General features: G+C 39.9%; 1 protein-coding gene across 2 annotated transcripts in view; it reads right to left on the reverse strand.

Annotated features, from left to right (window-relative positions):
- Positions 1-24,703, reverse strand: part of LOC109858186 (Down syndrome cell adhesion molecule-like protein Dscam2) — a 128,808-nt gene that overhangs the window by 41,414 nt on the left and 62,691 nt on the right. For both annotated transcript variants that reach the window (XM_020435216.1, XM_020435226.1), the window contains exons 3-5: positions 22,974-23,294; positions 19,547-19,708; positions 8,163-8,312 (exon numbers count right to left, since the gene is read on the reverse strand). In XM_020435216.1, the coding sequence (XP_020290805.1) occupies positions 8,163-8,312; positions 19,547-19,708; positions 22,974-23,294 (633 nt within the window). The remainder of the gene's footprint in view (positions 1-8,162; positions 8,313-19,546; positions 19,709-22,973; positions 23,295-24,703) is intronic.

Here is a 24,703-nt window from a genome sequence, read left to right on the forward strand (position 1 = left end):
TATATATATATATATATATATATATATATATACAAATGTTATATATAGAAAGCAAACAAGATATCTGAGACATCTTTCCCGATTTATTATTCTGAGGATTAAAACGACCGCGATATCGCGTTCAAACGAACATCCTGGTGATATTCTTGAGTCGTCATCTATCGATTATGCAACCTGAAACTCCGAGGTCCGCGTCTTCTCACAACCAGATGAAGGGGGACGTTCTCTGTTTCTCAACCGAAGGATGAAAGAGCGTAATAAAAAAAAACGAGTTACAGACGAAGGAGAGAGAACGCAAAAACCGTAGAACGGCTAGTACGTCCCGCGCTCTCTAGTAGCACGCGAGTCCAATTAAACCTCTCGAGCCTGTGACTCCAATTAAGAGTCTATTAAATATACACCCGGCGCGCGTGTATCGCCGTCAAAGCGAAATTCAAATGGCGCTGGTCGCTCGCTCTCCCTCGCGCTCGCGTATTTGCCCCGAACAAACGACCCCGTCGTAATAAAGTTGACGCTAATTAACCGTACGAGGTCTCTTATCGCGCATTACGGAACGTACTTGCCGCTCTGTGTCCTTACCTCGTGGCCGCTCTAAGCGATTTCTTCGCGCCGATCATTTGCTGGTTTTAGTTTATTTTACGATTAATCATCGCGGTTTCGGGTTCTCTCCCTGTCTGTTTTTATCTTAAGAATAAAAAAAAAAAAAAATTACGCGAAGTAGTATATTAGTACCTTGTGTAATTTTTAGTAGATACAATTTTAAATAAACACGGAAACGGATTGTTCTCCGTAAAATATATACATCTAACCTCTCTGAATGTGCCGAGAATGTAGCTTCTAAGTTAAAATTAAAAATCTAATTAGTCAAGCTAAGGTACGTGCTGAATGGCGCTTGTGAATTTGAAAGCGGCGAAGAAAATCAAATGACATTTCAAATCCGCGCTTTGAAAAGCAATTCCGGCTTAAGGTGAGTTTAATTATTTATGCAGATAAGGGACACTCACGGAATTAATTGCGCATGCATTATCGGCAACCGTATTACGCCACCAAAGTCCCGCTCGCTTCGCCAGTCGACGATGCGCATATATAATTTAATGTCATCCGTTGATTGCTTCGGAATTCAGGCCACGATGCGTGCAATTTGCGCTCAAAGGAACATGTATGCTCGATATTTCCTCGAGATGATAATAAAGCTAATAATTTATATCTTGTTACGAGATCATTAGAGTTTATCGGATTTTCGGGTATAAAATTATTTTTAAATTCACATCGAACTAAATCACTCAAATAAACTAAAATACATTATTCTTTTTATCAGCACAGCAAACTTTTTATATTTTCGTTTACATTTTAAATAATTTTTGTAAAAATATTAAGAGAAATTTTTATACAAAGTCTGTGAAATATACAATAATAGGATTTTTAGCAAAATATATTTGCTGCGTGTCAAACTTTGGATGATTCGATGCTTTTTTCGTTGTTATAACGCACTTGTATATTTTAACGCACGTTTGTAGTAAAATCACCATTCCATTAACAATTTAAAGCGTCATCTCGCACCGAATTCATATGGGCTGAACGCCGACATAAAGCCATACATTGCACACATTATATTGTATGTAAATTATTTAACAAAAGTTAATGACGTTAAAGAGGCAATTTATCGGCGAATGTTTTGAGTTTCTTTGGTGGATTTTTTGCGCTAACGAACAATTTCAACTGCTGATTTGCGGAGAACAAAATAATACCGCTCGTTACTTGCTCTATTACATTATTATTATCTTTATGTTACGATTCGTTAGCGCGGGAGAGAGAGAGCGTGAGAGCGCGCTTTGTCTTTCGCATTAAATTGCGCTCGGTCGCCCGCGCGAGAGCGGATAACTTGATAATTCATTTCAAGACGTATATTACGCGCAGAGGAACCGGAACAAGTATCTTGCCCTTAGACGCAAAAAGAGAAACGTAATTATGACTTTAGCCCCGCGGCACCATTGTGCGGTACACGATGGTTGTGGCGGTAACACGATCGTTATAATGTAAAATCAATATAATTAAACTTGCGCGTTTTGAAACTTATTTTGTTAAAATATGCTGCGCGTACTTTATCCTCGATAATTCTGAGAGAAAGAGACGTCTATCCCGTTGCTTGACATAAAATAGAAAACGCGTTATTGCGTTACGTGTGTGCCGAGACACGTTACGCACATGTTGTGCATAAAAATGAGAAAAAATTGAGCAAAAATACTAAAGTACGAACTCAATTATGTTCACAATCAAGAAGAGAAAGAAAACAAACGTGAAATATAAATTACACATTAAATGACAACGTGTAATTGTTCCTCATATAAACCAAGAATGTACCGAATTTCACGAGGGATTTCAAAATTGCGTTCGTTATTTCTAGGTAGGTATACGCGAGTAAGTCTTCGTCGCGCTGTTTGCGAAAATAATTGTCGCCGTTTATGGAGTTTGCTCGCGCGTACTCTCGCTCTTTCAGCAACGCGCGCACAGCACGTTGTTATTTTCCGGCGTTCCCTATTCCTCCGCTGTTTGCATTGAATTATGTCGGCTTTACGGCAACGTCACACGCGCGTATGTAATACGCGAGGGTAAATACGGGAAGAAAAGGCGAAATATACGTGAAGCTCGTTCGCTCGCGCACGCACACCTCGCGTTTCCTCCTTCCTCGCTATCAAATCCTCGCGCGATCTTGCCAATGCGACGCTCCAAATGAGCGACGACGAGAACCGACATGGCAGCGAGCGGATGTACCTCTGGCGTTGATATTTCTTTTCTAATTCCGTGCAAGTCGTTCTCTCACGCGACCGCTTCTTCTTCTCGACCTGCGTAAAATGCGCGCGATATATACGCAGCACATATCACGCGAAAAGAGAAAATAACAGAGTAGTAAAATAAAGAAAAGAAGAATAAAAAAAACATGCCAAAAAATGCAGAAAATATACGAGAGAAACTAGAATACAAGTTTTAAATTGGATATCCGCTATCTCATAAAAAATTGCTGTTAAAATTATGTGCATTGGATTACTCCGTAAGAAACTTGTTAAGACCCGTAAAGTGAAAAATAAAAACTACTTATAGTTTTTGTTATGCAAAGTAAATGGGTATTTGATGAAAACTTCGAAAGTAGATAAAGCTGCTTAGATAAAATAAAAAGTACCTGAGAATATTCTCCATCTTTAAACTGTAGTTCAAGATTTCCATTTAAGAGAATTCGATGGCAGAAGTTCATTGCACCTATGTGGCGGCGCAGAAATTCCTAACTGCAGCACTAGTAGAAACTAGCACTTCGACGCATCAACATGGAGATCGGCGTGAAGATAACGGAAGGAAATGGGTGGTTCGATAAGGATGCGGTGCCACGACAGCCGCTGGCATTGTTTTTTGCCTACGTTGCTGCACACAGCGCGCGGTTGCATCGGCCGCTCTGCGGATTGCACTTAGCGTTTTCGTCGAGTTTCTTCTCTCATACCAATAAAGCGACCTCCTCGCTTTCGATTCGTTCTTCTTTTCCTCACTTTCGCCCCCTTTATTCCCGCCGCTTTCTCGTCTCCGTCGTCATTGACCGGCAAGGATCCGCGCGGGTCCAATAAAAGCCCATACCCCCAACTTATTCCGCGGATTTCCGCGAGTTCGGGGGGAATTCAGGGGTGACGGAGGGCGAGGGGATAAATTTTCAAATGCGTTTCCACTGAAAGAGATGAGGGTGAGAAGAGCAAGAGAACGAGAGCGGGAAAGCGCGATGAAGAGGTAGCGGTTCTCGATTCATTGCGTTTCGAGAGCAACATCGGCAGAATTTAATATCCAGCAACGAAAGTTTAATTAGCCGGAAGTTGGAAAGTCGCGACTTGGCGGAATTCGCGCCGATAGTCAGACAGACAAACAGACAGGCGGACGCCAAAGCGAAGCGATATGCGTTTTACGTGGTGATGGTTGGTACAAGAGAGGTAAATCATGCAAGAAACGTCGTCGTTGTAAAATGTAATGAAGATTTTCCCAATGCCACTTTAACTCGGCCGGATTATATGCGGGAATTTGAAGAGAAAAATTTTAATTAAAACTTTTTAGAAAGATATTTCAGCAGTTTAAACGTAAAACAAGTTTAAAGGAATATGATATAGTCTTAACATTCTTGATCAAGTATCAAGATAAAAATATCTCTTTGAAAATGTATTTAATATCTTTAAGGTCCAAAACGTAATCTGCTTTAAATCAGTTTTAATACGATGATCGAGCGTGTTCAATCGAAATTTAGTCGACAATGTGATATTTGTGCGTTAAAGCGACAATTTATCTCAAATTTGTTGCAAAGCGAAAATGTGAAACATCAAATAAACTTCAATATTGCTTATATCGAATGTAATAAGCGGTGTGATTACAATTGAATTGTGAAATAATATATTTATATGTTCAAACAAAACGTATGTATTTAGATGTATATCTTATGATATTGTCGATGCGCATGTTATTTGATACCTATGTATGTACATTTCCTATATCTTTTTTTCTGTCGCAAACTGTAATAAACTTTTCTCCTTTTTCGCTAAAGCTCAAGCTCCAACACATTGACTCCTACGAAACTTATGTTCCGGGAAGCTGGTTGTCTGTTCGGGACGCGTGCTTATTTTGGCTCGCGAAATTTTTCGGAATATTCCGCGCAGAGTCGGATCGTAAATAAAAGGGAATCGCACAAGTTTCACGTAGCCGGCGGCGAGCTGTTCGGGACCGCAATGTGAATTGCGCCCGGAGATTTTGGCTGTGTCTCTGAAGTCTGGAGTGAGAGGAAAGCGTCGATCCGACGATGCTGCGCACACGAGTTTCCTTCTACTTTCTCTCTCTTTCTCTCTCTCTCTCTCTCTCTCTCTCTCTCTCTCTCTCTCTCTCTCTNCTCTTTCTCTCTCTCTCTCTCTCTCTCTCTCTCTCTCTCTCTCTCTCTCTCTTTCTCTCTCTCTCTCTCTCGTACAAAAAGACGCGCACGAGAGAACGGCACGAGAGATCGCTTCACCGGCAAAGATGCTAAACTCACCGGAAACTATTCGACCGTCGAACTAATTTAACGCTCGGTTTAACACGGGCCGCCCGACCTGTCCTCGACTTGTTCCACTGCGATGCGAATCATTGCCATAAAGGAGCCGCCGACTATCTCGATATGACTTCCTCGCTCTATCTCGCCACGAACTCTCAGACGGAAATCGAGCGCGAGTCTACCACCGTCAATAGTTAAGTGCCTTTTCCTTGCGTCTTCTTCCTTACAAAATTACACGTCTCGTCTGCTCAATGAGAAGTCGCCGTAAATTAGACTTTTTAGTGTTCTTCGGAATTCTGGCAACCCTCGTGATGTGTCCGGCGGAAAAAAAGCGCGCTGGTCGGTTTTTCGGTTTGGAGCTTTTCTCCGAACTGAAAGCCGCTGGAAAAAGTCCAGCGATCTTAATCAATGCATGTCTGAGTGCCAAGTTGGTTTTTTTTTCAAGCAAAACTTTCTTGTAAGTCACGCTAAATTAGATGTCACACGTTCTTTTTATCTGACTGCGTGATGTCAATTATCTTCTTAATCCGAGAATTGCATAAGAGTTCATGTTTTCCGATGTGTGTGTGTCACACACTGTATCGGGTGATAAAAAACCTTTAAATTTTCTTCTGGTACGTTTCCTTTTAAATCTCTTTTTGTAAAATAGACCTTGAGTTTTCCTCTCACAATCGATATTTCTTGCTAACACGCGAACAAATACGTTCTCGAATTACTCCGCGCGTGCAGATTCTTCTTTGGCGTAGCAAAAATCAATATTTCCGGGCTTTGGATCGTTTTGGCAAAAAAGTCACACGACGGAAGCTACCAAACGCTGTTGTAAAGTATCAAATGTTGACGCGCAAAACCCCGGGGATATTAAATTTCATCCATTTCAGCTAGCAAACAATCGTCTTGCAAACATTCTCGGGTGTCGTCGTGAACTAAATTTCTTCTGTGACAAAAAAGACGCTTGAAAGCTTAAAAATCGCAAAGTGTTATCGATATCGTGCCGCACGATCGACGCGCATTAAGCGGCGACGCTCCTATCGCGTGGTGGTGACTTTGGAAGCTTCGGTTCCAAATGGTTTACGATTCATACAACTACGCCCAACTTTTTTTAATGGATGTCACCATTCCACCTAAAAGGCCCGCGCTTTCCTAAAATGCAGCGACGAAGTGTTATAACTCCGACGTGTCGCTGGCACGCGGAAGGCAACGCGAGAGGATAGCGAGAGAGGGGGAAGAATTGTGAAAGGTCGCGAAAAATACGGAGGGGTGAAGAAGAGGGGCGGATAATGGCGAAGGTGATAGCAAAAAGAGACAAGAGGACGCTGAACCGCGAAAACAAGACACTGACTCGACAATGCGGCGCTGAGGATTTTTCATGGCGTCAATTTGTCACCAATTCATTAAGCGACGTTCTTTACACGATCATGAAAAAATCATCGTCTGTGAAAACTGTTAAAACTCATTACATATGTATGTATCATAAATTTTCTAAACAATTCGATCTTAATTTATAGTTATAAGACATATTTTTAATATTGCATGAAATTTTTCGCGTTTCCCGACATCCTTCATCTTTCCAGACGCGCAAAGGTTAATTTACCAGCGATTGACGTCGATAGGAGGCGAACAATATGCTCGTCCGACACTGGTTTTCGCCATCTTATCGGTTTCAGCGCGCGAGCGACCGATATATACAAGATGGTACACTCTCATCATTAGCCTTCCATTGTTCCGCAGTCTCATCCACGTTCGACCCATTTTATGCCTTATCAGTCAGCATCTACCGTGCTAACTCAAGTGCGCCGACGAAACTACCGAGTTCTCGTGACAAAATCGTCTGAGAGAAACTACCGAGTTCTCTGTGACAAGATCGTCAGCCGTCCTTTGTGTCACCTGAATTAAACGGTTTCTATAAAAGCGATATATACCGCAATGATCTCTGTTGAAAAAAGAATCAGTCAGTTTTATCGTAAATTAAAAATCGTATGCAATGTATTATTCCAAATATGTTAAGGAAAATAAAATTCTTTGTCAGAAACTTATTACAAACTAATTTTAAATTTAAAATCAATTACGTTACATGTATTGTGAAATACTACGAGAAGTTTCTTTGGTAAAATTATATTTAGATTATCACAACTATGTGTTTGACATAGCGAATGCAACTCGCTACTTCCCTTGTCCGTCCGAATGCCGAGCTTATTCTCGACGATGTCGGTACATTTGGCTCACGATTCGGCAGAAATATCGTCGGACGGACATTTCGGCCATTAGCATTTCGGACACTCATGATTTATTCATGAAGAAAGCATCACGACGGAGACCGGTTGCCGACCGAATAGAAACGCAACGCGAGAAACGCGCAACAATGCATCGTGATTCGTGCCGTGCAAAGATCACGCACGAGAGAATCTTGTATAAACGCTCGTGTTTAAGTGGATGTGCAAAACGCGAGTATATTCCACAGACGGTCATCACTGAGAAATGCTACGGATAAACGGCTGCTCACGTACGCAGATCGCAATTATGCTGCTGGAGAGTTCTGTCTCGAACGCGCGCGCGTAATATGAAATGTAATGAGAGTAAGAGATTAGCGGTAAAGGTCGCTGCGAGAAAATGTTTATGTGTGGATCGTGAGCGCCGCGCTCACCAGAGAGAGTGCAAATATTGGTTAAAAACAAATTTTTCTGATACTTTGTCCATTTCGATGAGTGCTTTTATTCATGAATTTTCAGAAATTTGAAACTCTTCGTTCATATCGTGTCTCTGAGAAATATTAAAAAAGTTCGCTTTAAAGAAAACAAAAACATCCTAAGATATTAAATTTTTAGAAAAATAATACAAACTATATTGTTGTAAAATATACGAAAATTTAAAACCGACTTTTACCGAAAATTACGTGTTTAAATTTTCATCCAACATTATTGTTAGATTATTATTTATGAAAATCTCAACGTATTAATTACCGCATTGTTCTTTATTCAGACTTCTCAGGTCTATTGTTACTTCCGAAGTTAAATTTTGCAGTGTTCTCGGAAATTTGCACAATACCAAGAGCACTTTTGCGGACTTCTACTCGCAAAGGTCCAGCTGACGGACACGCACGTGCATTTCTGTGAGAACTTACCGGTAACCACAAGCTTGGCGCGGTTAGAACTTTCCACGGTGTCGCCGGTGACGTGGTGCACGGTACGGCAGCGATAAGTCGAGTGAGCATCGGAGGAAGTCACCGAGAAGATGAGCAACTCTCCAGTGGGCAGCATATGGTACTTCCCGCCTGTGAAACAGGAAACAGCAAACGTGTAAGCAATATATCACTCAATCACTGAATACATGTGTTAAATACATTATGTAGAAAGATACGTGATTGCATTATATGCAAAAAGTCAAAAAATCGCGAAAGAGAAATTATTCTAGAATTTATCTCAACCTCTTTATTTCGCGAAAGAGCGCGAGGTGAAACTCTGCGAAATACTCAGTGACGTATTTTTCATCGACTCTCTCGACGAGTCTCGCTTTCGCACTCACCCTTGTGTTCGCGGCTGTCGTCTCCGTCGAGCTTCCATTAATATGGAAATTTCTTTAATGGAAAAGTGCGCGCGCAAAAGCGACCGGGAGCTGTAAAAATCGCGTCGCGAGAAACAATAGTAGCCGCGCGAGGAAATAATTCGCGCAACCAGAATTTTACTCTGCTTAAAAGAGCTGCCTTCACATTAAAGCGATTCCACGTAAAGCGAAACGATCAGCAACATTGGATCGCACTCGACGCGCCGGGATGCTCAAGCAAAAAGAAAAAATATATTGACACGCGAGTGAAGAATCGATACTTGTGAAAAAATTCGAACGTAACCGCCGGATGGCGAGAGCGTGCTCGCTAGCATACTCGGTGGCTTAAAACGATGGATGTGCTTGGCTAAAAAAAATTAGCGCTTTTCGAGCGAATTCCGCCGGTGATGGTTGTTGCACGCGTTCGTGCCTCTCGTTATGTCCGCGTGGATGAGACGTTGAGAAAAAAACCAATACAAAGAAATTTTAATAAAAGACATTAATATCTCTGTAAATTAACATCTGATTGTGTAAAAGTAGAGGAAAAAAATATGAACAAATCTTGTTGTTCATATATTTTAAATTACATACGATAATAATGATTTTGACACAAGATATATATATATATATATATATTTATACGCGTGTTTTTGCCACAAATAGTAAGAAATAGAAATATGTTACTGCATTAATGAATATTTAAATAAATGAATAACACCGCAAAACAAAATGCACACAATATGAAAATGTATCATTAATATTCCGTTCTCTTTTTGTCTCAAATCATTATACTTAATAGATATAATAAATAATTGTATATACACAATATGTACATGTATACGTACATATTGCTCAGTTATGGTTACGAAATTCACAAACCTTGCAGTAAAATTATCACTTTTTGCCTTTACTAATTTTACAAATTTTTTAAATTTAAAACCGGGATTTGCAATATTCGATTTTTGTGATAAAATTTGTATTTATATTTTAAAACGTGCGCTCACAGTTTTAAACACAAAGACTTTATACCACGAGCACAAAATTTCCACCTCGGAAAATTCTAAATCTCGATAAATATGTTTGTTATTGAATTTTGTAAAAGCACCACGATAACGAAATACATTCGCAATAACAATCTGTCAATACGCGGCGCTTAATTACGCGCGCGCACATATCTATACATAAAACATGAAATTAATCGAAATATCGCAAAATTTTGTTAATTACTCCTGACTTGCACTCGTACGTATTTACGAGCGACCAAAGAAATTGCACGGTACAACGCGTTGCGCGCGTGCATAGAAGTAAGAGAGGGATGCAATAATGAATTAATTTCCTGTCAGACGGTCAGACGGTCGATGGAACCACGTCGGAGAGTTGTATTCAGGTGCGCCCGATATTCACTGCTTGGCGTTGAATGTGCGCTAATCAAACCTCGTAGGAATTTAATAGGTTTTGAGCGAAATGCCGAAATGTTGGAAAGCGCCTCTGCGCACATTTTCAGGTATTTTTCGAAATAGCTCTTTCTCTCACATTACTATTATATTTTTTTCTTAATATTTTGTATTATGAGAATTAATAAAAGTAGGAATCACGTAATGCGCATATAAAAAAGTTTTAATTTTCTCAACAATGTGCGGAATGTAGAGAGGTATGATGTACAAAGTTTGCTTATATTTATAACACACAATTTTTTTATATAGATAAATAAAATTCATATTATACTCTCAAGTGTATATTTTTAACATTTTTCATATAATGTCTCTTTACTCTCTTGAATTAATTTGAAACATTATTGCAAAAAACAACAACTTAGCCAGAAAGCGAATTAAAACTTCTCGCATTATCACATCCGCCTTAAAGAAGAGAAAGGAGTAAAAAATGTTTTTTATATACGAGATGCGCAAACCAAGAATTCAATATAAATTTTTGAGATGCAAACATCCGTGTTTCAAATTAAAATAAATTCGAAAATTCTCTATGCAGATCTCGTTTTTAGCAGCATCTGGTCATTATACCCGTTAGAGGTGGTGTCTGCAATTTAGTGCAGAACGCAGCAACCACCATGCACCGGTGTTGCGCAATACACCTTTGCGGAAACCCGCAGATGGAAACGGTGGTAAATGAGAATCGCGTCCAATCATTTTTCCCCGCGTCGGAAAGAGTCGCCGCAGCCGCGATTACTTGTATTTTTTCCGCCAGCAAATTTTGCAGGCAAAATATATATCACTGACGAGACGGTGTTTTCCGCGCCCGTAAGCATTTTGGCCGAAGAGATGCGCGCGACTCCGTGGAAAATGCATCGCACGAAAATATCTCGCGCCCGCTCTCTCTCTCTCTCTTTCTTTTTTTTCTCTCCTCTTTCCGCGTCTCGCTCTCTTTTCCCCCGTTCGTCCTCGTGTCTACGATCAACGCGTGCAAACGAGCGCACTTTCCGCCACGCACCGATGCGAATTGCGCGGCGATGCGTTCGCAATTCGCGGTGTCAATATTTCGTTGTTCGCGCGTCGCTCCGCGCATCCTCAACCCGCGCCCGCGTGCACTTTATTCCCGAGGAAATTGCGCGGAATTCCAACCGTTGAAATGCGCAGGCTGTGCGATGCAGAGGAGAAAGGCGGAGTGCGAGCAGGAATGCACGTAAGTCTGGGTTACCTTAAGGTCGGCTCGCGCGCGGTGCATACCGGCGGCTCCCGACCGGCTGGATACGGACGATGAAAGCCATATTACCACCGCGGAAGAGAAGGAAAGGGGTAAAGAGAAATGGGATGAGCGAACGGTTAAAGGAGAGAAAGGGTTCACCCGGGAAGAGGGCGATGAATCGATCCTAATAAAAATAACTCGAACGCGGGAGATTCTTCGGCGTTTTGTCCGCTCATTGCGCGCCACCTCCGGAATGATCATGCGGCGAGGTCGTGCCATCGCGCGCGGAAAATAGTTAGCATACTTCAGCGGGGTTCGCTCGGGGATGTCAGAATTTATTTCGTGCCTGTTGATAATCGCCGGCTGTCGCTAATGATTAAATGCCGCCGGTAAAACGAAGAAAATGGGTGAGTTCATTCTATTTATATTTACTTTTTGTCGTAGTAAAACTTTAATAAAGATCTTTATTAAATCAAAATTACACAAGATTCTTAGAAAAAATATCTATTCTATAATCTCACTGTCAACAAAGATGATACAGAACATGTTACGTAAACAACATGTATGGTTCAAGTAATATCAATCAAATTAACATCAAAGGAAAACCAATCCATGTGCTAAAAGACAAAGCCCTGAAAAGAGAACCTTCTCTGTTGGTGAACTGAAATCCCTCCTGTTCGCCAAGAGTGGCTTTACTTCAGTTATGAGATTCATGTGCGAAAGTCCATTTTGCGCTAATAAGAGTAATGGACCACGAAAGAGAGAAGGAGAAAGAGATAGAGATTCACGAATCACGGATGCCGAAACGCTAACGGCCACGCCGTCGTCTATTTCGCTGATTTACCCGACATCACGCCAGAGCGAGTCCCACGAATATTTTTTGCACGCGCACGCGGAATAATATGGTCGAGTGAATGCGAGTGTGCCGACGCATAACGAATAGCTCAAAAGGATCGAAACGCAGCGAACGAAAAAAACAAAAAAGAGCTGTCGGCGATCTAATCAGCGACGCGAGAGCGCGAGATTTTCTCGACGATAAACGTGCGAGCAGATACAGCATGATGGAAATATGCGGTACCATGATAAAACTGAGGACGCGCGAATGCACGCCGCGAGCGATATTGTTCGTGGTTTTTAATTCCCGGATTACTGATGTGCACGCAAAACGAATCGATCGATTGTAGCAGCAAATTTGATAGTTTGCGCTTCGAGTAAATCGAGTCAGAATTATTTTTGCTTATTGAAATGGTAATTATGTTTTTTAAAACAAGAATTTTATCCGGGTTTGTTATGATTAATCCAAAGATAAGATTAATAACAAACAAATACAAAAAACCAATCGATGGAAGTATATGAGATAAAATAATAAGCAAAGAAATTTCGAAACGTTTTGATTATATTTTTAGCTTTCATTAATTATGTTAATTGGAAGCAACTTTTTGACAACATGAAAATTAGAGAAGAAGAGTGAAGATTCTAGTCCTAATAGAATTGAAATTATTGCTACCTTCTCATATCATTGTTATTTATTATTGTTTAATTATATATGTGTATTATATTAATTATTTTGATTTAATGAATGTATAAATGGCAATGAGAGAGAAAGAGACAGAGAGATTATAAAGATATTCAGTGCGTAATGACGCGTAACATTAAGCATATCGCTTTGCAGTTACATCTAATGATGTAATGCGTTTATTCCATATATCATGCGGAATTGGTAACCCTGTCGAGCGTTAATCAGCTTAAATGCAGGTTTAATCAACAAGTATATCAGAACATCCATTTGCGCTGTGCGCGTCCTAATATCCGCTAGAATAATACCGGTTAATGGCTAAATACATCTCCTGCTTTATACGTAATACTCTTCATAAATAAAGAGTATTTTCTCTCTTTTCTCTCTTTCTCTCGAAATCATCAGCGTCACAATTACTTTTTTATGCATTATGTCAAATAATTTGAACACTTTATGATAAATTTATAATAGCAAAGTGAAATTACATGTTACAGAAATGCGCACATTTAAAATTTTAAGTAATACTCACTTCTCGAAAATATCATTTTTTTGAATAGAATTACACGAAGATACGAAGTTATACGCGACAAGGAATAATTGCGATGGACACTATGAGAGCGATTAATTGTAGATCACCATTGAAATTGCAATCCGACAGGCGTATCGCAAATTCAATATTACCGCTGTCACAGTCTGCGATTTTAGAACGAACGATTAATGACCTATATCATGACCATTTCATGTGCCAGTCTATATATCTGGATTTAAATTTCAGAGACTTCCGCACAGAGTCTCTCATTATTAATTTACAGTTGATTATTTATACACTTCAACAATTTTTGCAATTATCTGTAACTGTCGAATCTTTTTTTTCGAGAATTTTACTAAACAAATCGTATAATTTACTTTTGTGATTTACTCAAATAAACGCCAAGTTGCAAGACTAAAATATTCCAAGAATCGCGAAGCAGAACGCAACGGAAGACGAAAAGACTACAATTTCCTTCGCAATCTTGGGCTTGAGCTTGGCATGATTTATGTATGCGTCGATTATTACCGAAATATATCTCGCGCCCTGGTTTTATTTCGGCCGCGCAGTGGATTCTCTCTCGAGTATCGTGGAGTATCGTGCGCGAGAAACACAGATCCGCGGATTTTAAGGAAAGTTCGTTTTTCACATTTCCCACGTGCGTCGTTCGTCAGTCGCGGAACCGCCGCAAATCGACCTGTCCGCTTATTCTACAACTATAATATTAACAAAACTTCTGTTCTGCGCGGCTATTTTGTCGTATGTACGTTTTATCTGCACAAAAGTGTGATTTATAACGCACGCGTTACGCCTGTAACGCGTTGTGTTACGAATTTACAAAATAGAGCTCTGGTGAAAATTGCGTTATTTCGACGAGCTTTGTCAAAGCGCTGCTTCAAATTTTCTGCGTTATACAAAAATTAAATCTAAAATCACACGACAAAGGTACGAAATATTTAGATATACATACTATGGACATATGTACGTACGTCTCAGCATGTAAAACATCTCAAAAGATGGTAACAAATCAAAGAACAAGATTATAACTATCAGAAACAAAAGGGAGATTGTTATATAGAAAATGTTGAACATCTTTACTGAAGCTGGTACTTTTTGTCATAGTCCTTTATACGGAGCAAGCACAATTACGAGTACTTCTTTCATGACTTCACAGAATGCCGGTAAGTGCGCCACTTTGTGCTTCCCGTATCCGCGACTTATTGCCAAAGTGACTTTGCCTAAGTTCGCGGGAACAAAGTACACGAACTTCCGTTTTACGTAGGTTAAAACAGAAACGTCGTCAAATTGCGTTTTACCGGATTAATTTTTCAAGCGCGCGGCGCGAGGGTAAAGTTCTTCGCGAAGAGAACTTTCCTTACGTTATTATAGTTAACAGCCGGAAGAAATGTCCTTACCAAGTTACCAATAACCGTAATATCATATTGTTTTCAAAAACATTTCAGAGAGAGTAAAGTATTATATCGCCGAATTGAGAGAGATTTATAATAAAACTCATAAAAATCAAAACTTCATTCGCTACTTTTAATATCGCTGCTAACTCACACGGCAAATTTCATTTAAGATTTATATACAAAAGGAAAAATCCAAATTTCATAAACTATTTAGAGAATTTACCTCGCTTGTTCAATTTAAATATCATGCTTGGAAGAAACTGAAAGTTGACTTTAGAATTTACAAGTTTAGATCCGCTCTTTTACTTGATGAAAAATCCACGATGATTACCTTTGCCTTACTTGTAAAGGCGAATTTCCCAAACACGGTGAGAAAACTGTGAACGAAAACGCAACTTGCAAAACTGTAGAAGCTCATCGATAACGTTCGCGTTGAATATTCTCTCGTGCGATATTATAATATTGCGATAATTAATTTGCTGAAAAAAATATATGATTAACAATTGTCTGATTCAGTCGTTTATTACAAATAAACAAAATGTCATTTTTTCAATAAAAAAAAATGTCAAAGCGCGCAAATTTAAAAAAAGCAGCAGGAAAATAGAGAAAATAAAACTTTTTTTTGTATTTATGTACAAAGAAAGAAAGGTAGCTTAAAAAATATATATAAAAAACGCGAGTTGGCTCTATTTCAACATCGAGATGAATAAGTCGTTTCTCTTGTCAGGTGAAAAATAACTTTTATGTAAATATGGGCAAATAAATCTGCGGATGTGAGCGATATTTCTTATGCTGGCAAAATTATGTGATCTGTCATTGCAAAGATACGGAAAAGAATAATCGCGCAGAGCAAACTTAAAAATAAATTTGATGAATAAAGATATGCGTAAATAAATAAGTAAAAGGACAAACGCTTGCGTGAGATAATATTTGTACAAGAAAAAGACACTAGCGTAATGCAAGATGTAAAGTATTTTCTGTAAGATGCAAAAAAAAAAGCAAATTTTCATCTCAACTGCAATGTGTGAAGCATATTTTTAATATTTTACATTTTATACACATAAGGAGTAAAAACTTCAATAAATAAATGAGATAATAATTATAATGTCATTCCAATTTTGTTCGGTAATATTGTAGTTTCGATATATCCCGAGTACACATGTTTGCTAAGCTTTTGTGTAAATAAAACTGTCCGCACACATTAATACAATGCAATTTAATGCTCCTAAAGAGAGAAAACGTTATTGTTCATCAAATATGTATTTTGATCTCTGTATATTTAGGGAAATAACATGTATAAAGGATACACATTTATCAACAAACATTAAAGAAAAAAAATTATAAAAAAAGAAAACTTAGAGCGAGCGACGTTTAAAAAGATAACAACGAGAGAAAGATAATAATGTCACATGACATGGATTGTGTGGACGCCGCGAAGCGACGCTGTTCTGTGTTTTCGTCAACGAGAGTATCAGCGTCATAAAAGAATTTGCATTACAGTTGAACTTTTCGCACAGCCCGATAATTCCGATATAAATTACACGCGATAAAATTTACTGCGTAGCTGCTGAATGCAGCGTCAATGACATGCACCGACGCAATGACATGTACGCACACATCCTACCAGAAAAAGCGTGTGTAAATAATCACAATCGATTCTCTCAGTATAATATTGTATATATATATATATATATATATATATTGATTGTTGCCATTTTTATCTCGACGCTGATTCTGGATTTCTAGGATGTGTTTCTCGATTCATGTCTCACATATCAAGATGCACGGTAATGCCTCTTATACGCGAAATTCATGCAATTGAGAAGAGTGAGAAGATTTTCATGGAGCAATATCTCAAAAACGACTGAACCGATCACTTTTGTTTTAGTCTAAATTGCTTCAAAACAAAACACTGAAAATTAAAAGTATTCTTGCGTTTTTTAAAGTCACATGAGAGGGTAGAGAGGTCACTGACCTTGGTCACGTGACTACGATTAGGTTACTGACCTTGATCGCGTGACTACGCTAAGGTCATTGACCTTGATCGCGTGACCACGCTAAGGTCATTGACCTTGATCACGTGTCTACGGTGAGGTCACTGACCTTGGTCATGTAACCTTACTTTAGTCACGTTTTTAAAGACACGTGACTTTAGTCATGTGTTTTTCCACTCTCCCCTCTTTCTATTTTTCGAGTTTGATTTTCATACGTTATTTCTGACATCTCTCACATGTACATCATGCGTATTATGTGGTTTGCAAGACGTATATACTAGCCGTCATCGCGGTGACAGGTTGTGTTTACTGGCACAACACGTTAAAATAAAAACAATAACAGCGTGCGCGCACCTGTGTTGTGTTAGTTTAATAAAAACCGTGTGATTTTGCTTCACTTGTTTTTGCTAGCTATAACTATTGCAAATGATGTAAAAGCAAATTTTGTGATTCGTCCGACTTTATCTCCTATGTTACTACTGAACGTGCACTTGCGAGATGATGGTTCAAGAACAAATGAGTGAGACGTCGAAGCGACGGTGGCAAGGATAGTTTGACGTTTCCATAGACAAGTAGCCCGAGCTAATTTGCATTGTGGTGAGACGTTTCGTATTGAAGTTGGCTGCATCCGAATAGCCGTCCACGGCGCTTTACGCCGCGACTCCCGAAATATCAATACATCCGATATGCGTCGCTCGCGGCGCACGCGGCGAAACTAATAACCGAGCAAAGTGCTTCGGGAGAATAATCCGCTGTTTCGGTTGTGTGCCTTTCAAACGTTCTTGTGTAACGAGCAAACACCATACATATCGCGAACATACATGTCACACAAAATTCATCGAGTTCATATCTCTTGATTCTGCGAAATTAAGTTTGAACTTTCTGTCAGATAATAAAAAAAAAAGATATTTCTTCTCAGATATCTCTTTTTGTTCGAGAGAAGTTTCTCGTGTAACTTTAAGTCGCAGAGAGTCGTAACTAAGTCACGATAATTTCAAGATTAACACAGTCCCAGGATCAGTTATTAATCCTATGTAATCTAAATGATCTTAGCATTAGAGCGATATTTTATAGGACTTAAAACGTAGTTTAATAATTATTAATGTTATATACAAGAAGTTACGGCTTTGTGAGAGACGAGCCAAGTTTTCTAATGAAAATTTACTAATAAAATCTCCCAATTGGCTGCGCGAATGCGTCATTTAAAATTTCTCGCGTTTATGTTACTTCAGAATGGCCTGCATTGGTGCGGAGTATTTCAAAGCTCTCTCACGGAGAGTAAATTTAACGCGGAGAGAGTGCGCGCGACTATTTCCGAAGACGATTAAACTTCATAAGCGGGCCGTTTCTTACGTCTGTCAGGCAGGCGACAAATCCTCCGGATTAAATCAAACGCGATTCGCGCAGTCCGGAGAGGAAAATCCAATCTGGGACGGGAAAGGCGGTACTCTCTGAGAAGGAGAGGTAAATGGAAAACGAATCACTCGGAAAACTTTTGCGCATCGAGCAGGTCGGGCGTACCGACGCGCGAAGAACTTTATTCGGAATAATTTATCGCGATAAACGCGGAGAAAATTGTACGCCTAGAGACACGGAAGGATGAAATTTTCGCTCTTATTCCGCGCACGCACGTGACGGTCTGAAAAGCCGCGATCGAAACACAACTACAATGCGTCACGTTTCGTCCTCTGCCACCGGGTACTGAGTCGGCACGAAAGCGGGGACACAATGCCGCCATTATGACGCGAGGAAAACGAATTTGGGAAAGTTTCCACGTGGTGGTTTTCTGATGTTTGACTTCTGGCCGACCTCGGAAACGAAATTGCGAAAACGCTCGAATTTGCTCGGAAATGTTTTGTCCATTTCGGCGATGAACTTCTCACGTATTTACTTTTGCCCAGTCACTTAATCCGAGAAAAAAACAGTTATATTATTTCAATATCAAAATTGCACATATATTTTTACCAGTAAATTCTTCTTACATATAAATTTGTTGGCTCAAATTAATTAATATCTTAAGAACTGTTGCAAAATTGTACGTAACTTTTTCAGATTGATCTAATTTTTACCTTTATGTCAAAAAATTCATTCTTTGTGCCATATATAAACGCGTTGTTATGCAACATAAAAAGGTCATTCCTGAAAAAATGCATTGCGAAGCTTCGCATTCTATCATGCTCATTGTCGCTTTGCGTTATTCCCTACGTGATGTTACGTGTCTATCCAGTGTTTCGTAATATCACGTTTCGCATGAAACTCGGATGGAACGACGCCTCGTGATACGTATGCACGTGGACACTCGAATCAAGCTCTCAAACTCTAATTAACTCGAATATTGACTACGGACTAGCGTAATCCGCGGCGCTCTCATGTGCGTTCTGTCTGTCGCTCAACATGCAAGACTCACGTGAATAAAGGGAAAACACAGCCGTATTTATTATTCGGCTTTCTATTGAGCACACTGCTTTACTCTCAAAATTGAAAAGTATTTGTGTCAACGAAATATTACGTGTCATAGATTTTCTCAACGAGTTGTATTCACTTATTAACTATTTATTGAAAAATTTTCGCAAAAAATACTATTCAAAACATTTATTTGAAGGCAAAAAAATATGCGTGTGACAATAGAAAGTATTTATAAAATTCAAAGCAAATGTACAAAGTAACAAATAAAATTAAATAGTTAAAAAATCTTCCAAAAACTAACATTCTAAAAACAACGTTTCATATACGGAAAAAATTTATTTCAAAGGTAGTCTCCCGGTTGAAATCCGAATTTTTTTACTAAAGCACAGTCACTGTTATTCAAGAAACATATGTAAACTCGTGTGTCATTTCGGTCTCATGTCGCGCGATCAACATAATTGCACTCACCACTCTCCGCGGTCGGGTAAATGTTAAAGGCCGAGTCCTGAAACCAGGACGTGACCGCGACATATTCCTTGACGAAGGCCGGTATCTCGCACCTCAGCACGCCGGTGTTGCCCGGCAGGACGTAAGCGTCTCGCACTTCCACCTCGTACTTCTGGCGCACCACTGAAAAGGAAAAGTTACAGCCGCTTGAGCGAGAAATAAATGTCGGAAAGGACCTGAGATGAACCGCTATCGTTCTCCACAAAGACTTGCGGCATAGAAAGAGATAAAAAAAAAAAAAAAAAGAAACACAGAACCGAAAAAGCAGAGGAAGAAAAGAAAAGATTATATCATCATAAAACAGGAATGTCAGACTCGCAAGGATAATACCGTCGGAAAAATGGAAAGTACCGTCCGCGAAAAGAAACTCTTCTCTTCGACGTAGAACATCGTGAAAGCTCTGCTCTCCACCCGGAATTCATTGTTTTAATCTGTGCGACTTCTTGGCGGTTTCGTCAGATCAGTCTCTTCAAGTGAAATTCGCCTTTTATCGCGTAGTCGCTCGTCGCGTCGACGGTCGCGCGATAAACGTTAATCTTTCCGCGGTGGCGAAGATGAAAACGAGGAAGCTTGATCGCGAATATGACGGTTTAAGGAGAGTAGGTGGGGAAATGGTATGTACGTGTCACGCGACGATATATCGGAGATGTTCTATAAGCAACGTCGGATCCGAGTGATGAATATTGCTCTCCCGGCGAGCTTCCGGGATCGGAAGACAACCGTTTCTGCTGTCCGTGTGATTAATAACACCGCATGTTTCGCACGGCAAGCATATTCTTCTAGAAGGAAAACTGGAATCGATTTTCCTTCTCTAGTAGAAGTTGCACTTTTTTTGGCTTTTTTATCGTTTTATATAAATATTAATAAATTTTTAAAACCAATTACACGCGTGATAATATATAGAAGTAATAATATCTTAATTATATATGAAAAAATACATTTAACGCTACAAAAAAACTTTGCAACGAGTACTATTCAATTTCTTCTGCTGTGTTCTTTTCTTCGCCGTCAATGTTATTAAAAATTTATGAAAATTCTCTGCTCGATGGACAGATGTAATTTCCGCCGGAGACACGCAGTGCGACTTTACATTACGCTTGTCATCAAAATATCATTCAGCCATCAGCCAGCTTCCAACGTTCTACCATTAATTAACATTTTTAACGAAAGCCACCGAGAGGCACATTAACGCTAAAAGGTGCATTATTAACGTCGTAGCTCGGCACTTCTTTTTTCTCGCCGACCTCATTGTTCCCGCTGCTCTTCAGACCGCAGTTTCGGTAATTAGTGCTCTGTCTTCGTGGTTTTTACGTTCCCTTCGCGACTTCCGTTCAACCATTCCGACGAGTAATCCACCCCCCTTCAATTTCACCCAAGCGAGATTTCTTTGCCGGGAACCGGTTGGAACTATCTGACTCTTCGCCAGCTATACTGAATCGCGATAAATAATTCCTGGCAGAAGCTCGCGATTTTTACGGCCACAAACTTGCGGAGAAATCTCACGGTCATTTGTCTCGTTCGACGTATACGAGATGACCGAGAAACGTCTGTCTTCATCAATCGACCGATACGTTCTTCATGAAATTACGAGGAAGAACATCCATTCTCTGAAATTCATTCGGAAATACGCCAGCGCGCTAGCTGATTTTTCTCAGTACAACTTCTCGTCTCGACTTTGCATTTCTATTTCTCTGTTTCACTGACAAAGTTTTGCGTGTGCAATTAGTAGCGACATCTTGTGCTGCAAAAATATCGCATTTGTGTAATATAACAACAAGATTGTATTCGCGATAAAATACCGCAACACGACAGTATATCTTTTTGCGGATGTATGTACAAGTACGTACTACATCTATAGATACACTTTATCAACGCGCGCGATCTGCGCATCTTGAGCTCGTCAGTGTGTGTATGTGTGTGTCAGTTGTTAGTTATAAGCGAGCGTGAGTTCAGAACCATCCATTTACCGTGGCGGCGACGGCAAGTGGGGGGAAAAGCGAGCGAGAAAGGGGGTGCTGCTCGCGATAAACGTAGTTGGCTTGGCTCTGCCCGAGTGTGCGATCATTCTTACCGCCCTTCCTAGCCCGAGTCGAGGATTTAAAACGTCATTCCGGAAAACGGTCGATTACATTTACCCCGACGGAAGAGGAGGGAGAAGAAGTTTAAGAAGAACGGCACTATCTGATAACGTCGAAGACTGTTGATTTTCCGACGGCGAACTCTGTGGAGCATTCGAAACGTACAGAAAAGACCGTCCGACTTTAAACTTCGCAACGAGTTGGCACTTTAGCGTCTCGAAATTGACGTTAAGTACATCTGAGAAATAGCTCGCCAACAGATTTTCAGATAACGGACTTTTCACGACGATGAAATGTGTCAAACTGCTGTTGATAAGCTTCACAATTGTAGAAGATTTGACGCTTAGAAGAATTTTAGTAATGTACGTTATTTGAAGAATAATCGGGATTAGAAGGTAGAAAAATAACTATTTATCGATAAGGTTCGCGTGTAGAATTGGTAAGGACAGTTTGCTGCAAAAATTTTACTATTCGCGACAGAACTAACAATAAGATTGTAAAATACCGCAAAACGCTATCTTTCGCACATATCTTTCATCTTAACATTAATAGTGTTATTGCAAAAATTCAAAGTGCGGCAAAGTTTGCGCACAAGATAATTCTCACAGACACTAACCCGGTTTTACTGAAAATAAAATCTGTCTCGGCGATTCAAAATAGCAGTGAATATGTCGGGTTCCAATCTCGGCGGAGTTTAAAATAACTGCCACACTTTATCATCACGGGACAAATTCAGAATTTCTAAATTACAGTATGTTTATGATGCGTGAAATTTTAGTGCTTCTGAAAAATTATACGCTCGCCGTTTTATACGAAGAACGTTCGTGTAGTTTCATATAACACACCGAGTGTACCGCTATTTGTTACGTTTATTTGGTATAAGCCGCGCGTTTTTAAATTGCATCTTCATATGATGTGTATGTAATGAGTGAAATTAATTGAAAATTAGTCAACGGCTAGTTTGATTAATTGATAACTTGAAAATGTAGTTGAATTGTCATAAAATTATCTCTACAATATTACTCAAATCGATAACCATAAATAATAACGACCAGACTCGGCGATTTTTGACTCGAACAGAAAATTCAAGGTCGCACGTGAAGCTCGTAAAGTTGCACGTCACGCTACCGTCGTCTGACTTGTGTGTGTCTCTTTCTACTGACGGGAAAGCGGGGCTTCAAGGGACTGTAAAAGATCAATCGGCCGGAAGAAGGTGAACGGTCGCGGAGCGAGACGCGGGAAATCGGGAGGAAATAAAGGCGCGATGCTCCGTCTCTCTTCCTCTCTCTCTCTCTCTCTTACTTACTTACCGGCCTTCACCGTGATTTCACGGCCGAGCACTTTGCCGACGCTGTTCGACGCTTGGCAGCGATAGACGGCTGAGTGCACGTCGTGCCGGTAGCTCTCGGCGCCGAACGGCAGAAAGTACATGGAACCGTTCACCAGCATCTCACGGATGTGCGGTATCGGTAGAACCGGCGAGCCGTCGCCCATTAGCCAGTCGATTCTCGGCGCGGGACTGCCGTGAGCCGAGCAGTGGATCATCGCTCCGGTGTCGTTAGAGAACTCTACGCTTGAGCGCGGCTCCGAGACCAGCACCGGCCCTTGACTGTCCAGCACCACTCCTCGTCCTGAAAAACAAAACAAAAATACGGTTAAGCAAAAAAGCAGTCTGTGCAAAAGCAGTTTTGTAAGATTTTACTTTTGCAGAAAAATGCGCATCAGCGAAAACGCCTGTTGCGGAAATAATCTCGCATGGTTCTCGGAGCAGTGGTAAAATCTCGCTGTAGTGTGGGGAAAACAACTTCTCCCATAAATCTGTGCCAATTTTTCCACAGCTTAGAGACGAGAAAGCTTCCGTCGCGAAAGTCGAGATCGCAATGGTTTATGCAACATTCGGGATGTGAGTCGAAGTAAAGAGTTTAGACGATAAAAAATACACAAAGCGCCGCACTGCGCGCGGCGTAGGAAGTGCTACATGCAGCATTCAAGCGTCACGCGGCAACGATGTCGCGATTTTAAAAAGCGAAGACTCTCGAAGGAGCCATTTGTTCGAGATACAGCAATAATGCTCGACTCGATTGGTCTCCATCTGCATTGAAATGTCAAATCATACACATTTGATAGGACAATCTACTTTCGTCAGAAAGCGCATAAAGAATGCACGACCATCTAGTTTAGTTATTTAATTATTCAGTGTATAACCCAGTTTTAAGAGAGACGCAAATGTTATGTACTCTTCGAGACAATCAGTTTCTTGTAGAACGTTCCAAACATATACGTAACGAATTATCTAAGTTTTTGTCATATTTATTCCAAAATCTAGACATTAGTGTTTTACGTAAGAATCTAAAATAAATCGGAATTAGACATTTTGTTACGAAAGTTTAAACAAATGCGTCGATATGTGATGGAAATATAGTAGCAAAAGAAAACTAGTAATTCGGTTAGATATCAAATCCGTTCACAAGGTGATATGATATTGATGTAATAAAAAAAGAAAGAAAAAAAAATGTGATTTTTATATTATGTTAAAAAGCGCGGGATTGCGGGTCGTCGACTCTCGACAGAAAGATTTCTCTCTAAGGTATCGGGAATAAAAATGCCGCGGAAGAGGGATCTAACGGATTGATCGCTCCAGTTACGACTTCGGATTCAAGCAAGCCGTCTTTTCATCGGCAATAAAACGTATATCGTGCTCGGTGGTGCGCGTACTCGCCGCGTCCTCTTTCGTTCTTTCACTTCCACCTTCGGTTTCTCGTCGACGGAATATCCGCTAGAAGATAACATAACGAGATTATTAATCCAGTCGTGATGAGATCTCCGATTTCATCAACAAATCTGGACGCACACGCATAAACTACTTATTACTTAAATTATTCATATGTTTCAGCAAGAGAAATATCGGAAAAATGTTTATTTTAGTACAACTTATTATCCATAATTCACAATTTTATTCAATTCATTTTATAATTAAATTTTACATATCTATAATTTTATTTTTTAATCTTAATAATTTATGAAATCTTTTTATAATGAT

The sequence above is a fragment of the Pseudomyrmex gracilis genome, unplaced genomic scaffold (assembly GCF_002006095.1).
Source record: "Pseudomyrmex gracilis isolate BER0280 unplaced genomic scaffold, ASM200609v1 scaffold_6, whole genome shotgun sequence".
Classification (NCBI taxonomy): Eukaryota; Metazoa; Arthropoda; class Insecta; order Hymenoptera; family Formicidae; genus Pseudomyrmex; species Pseudomyrmex gracilis.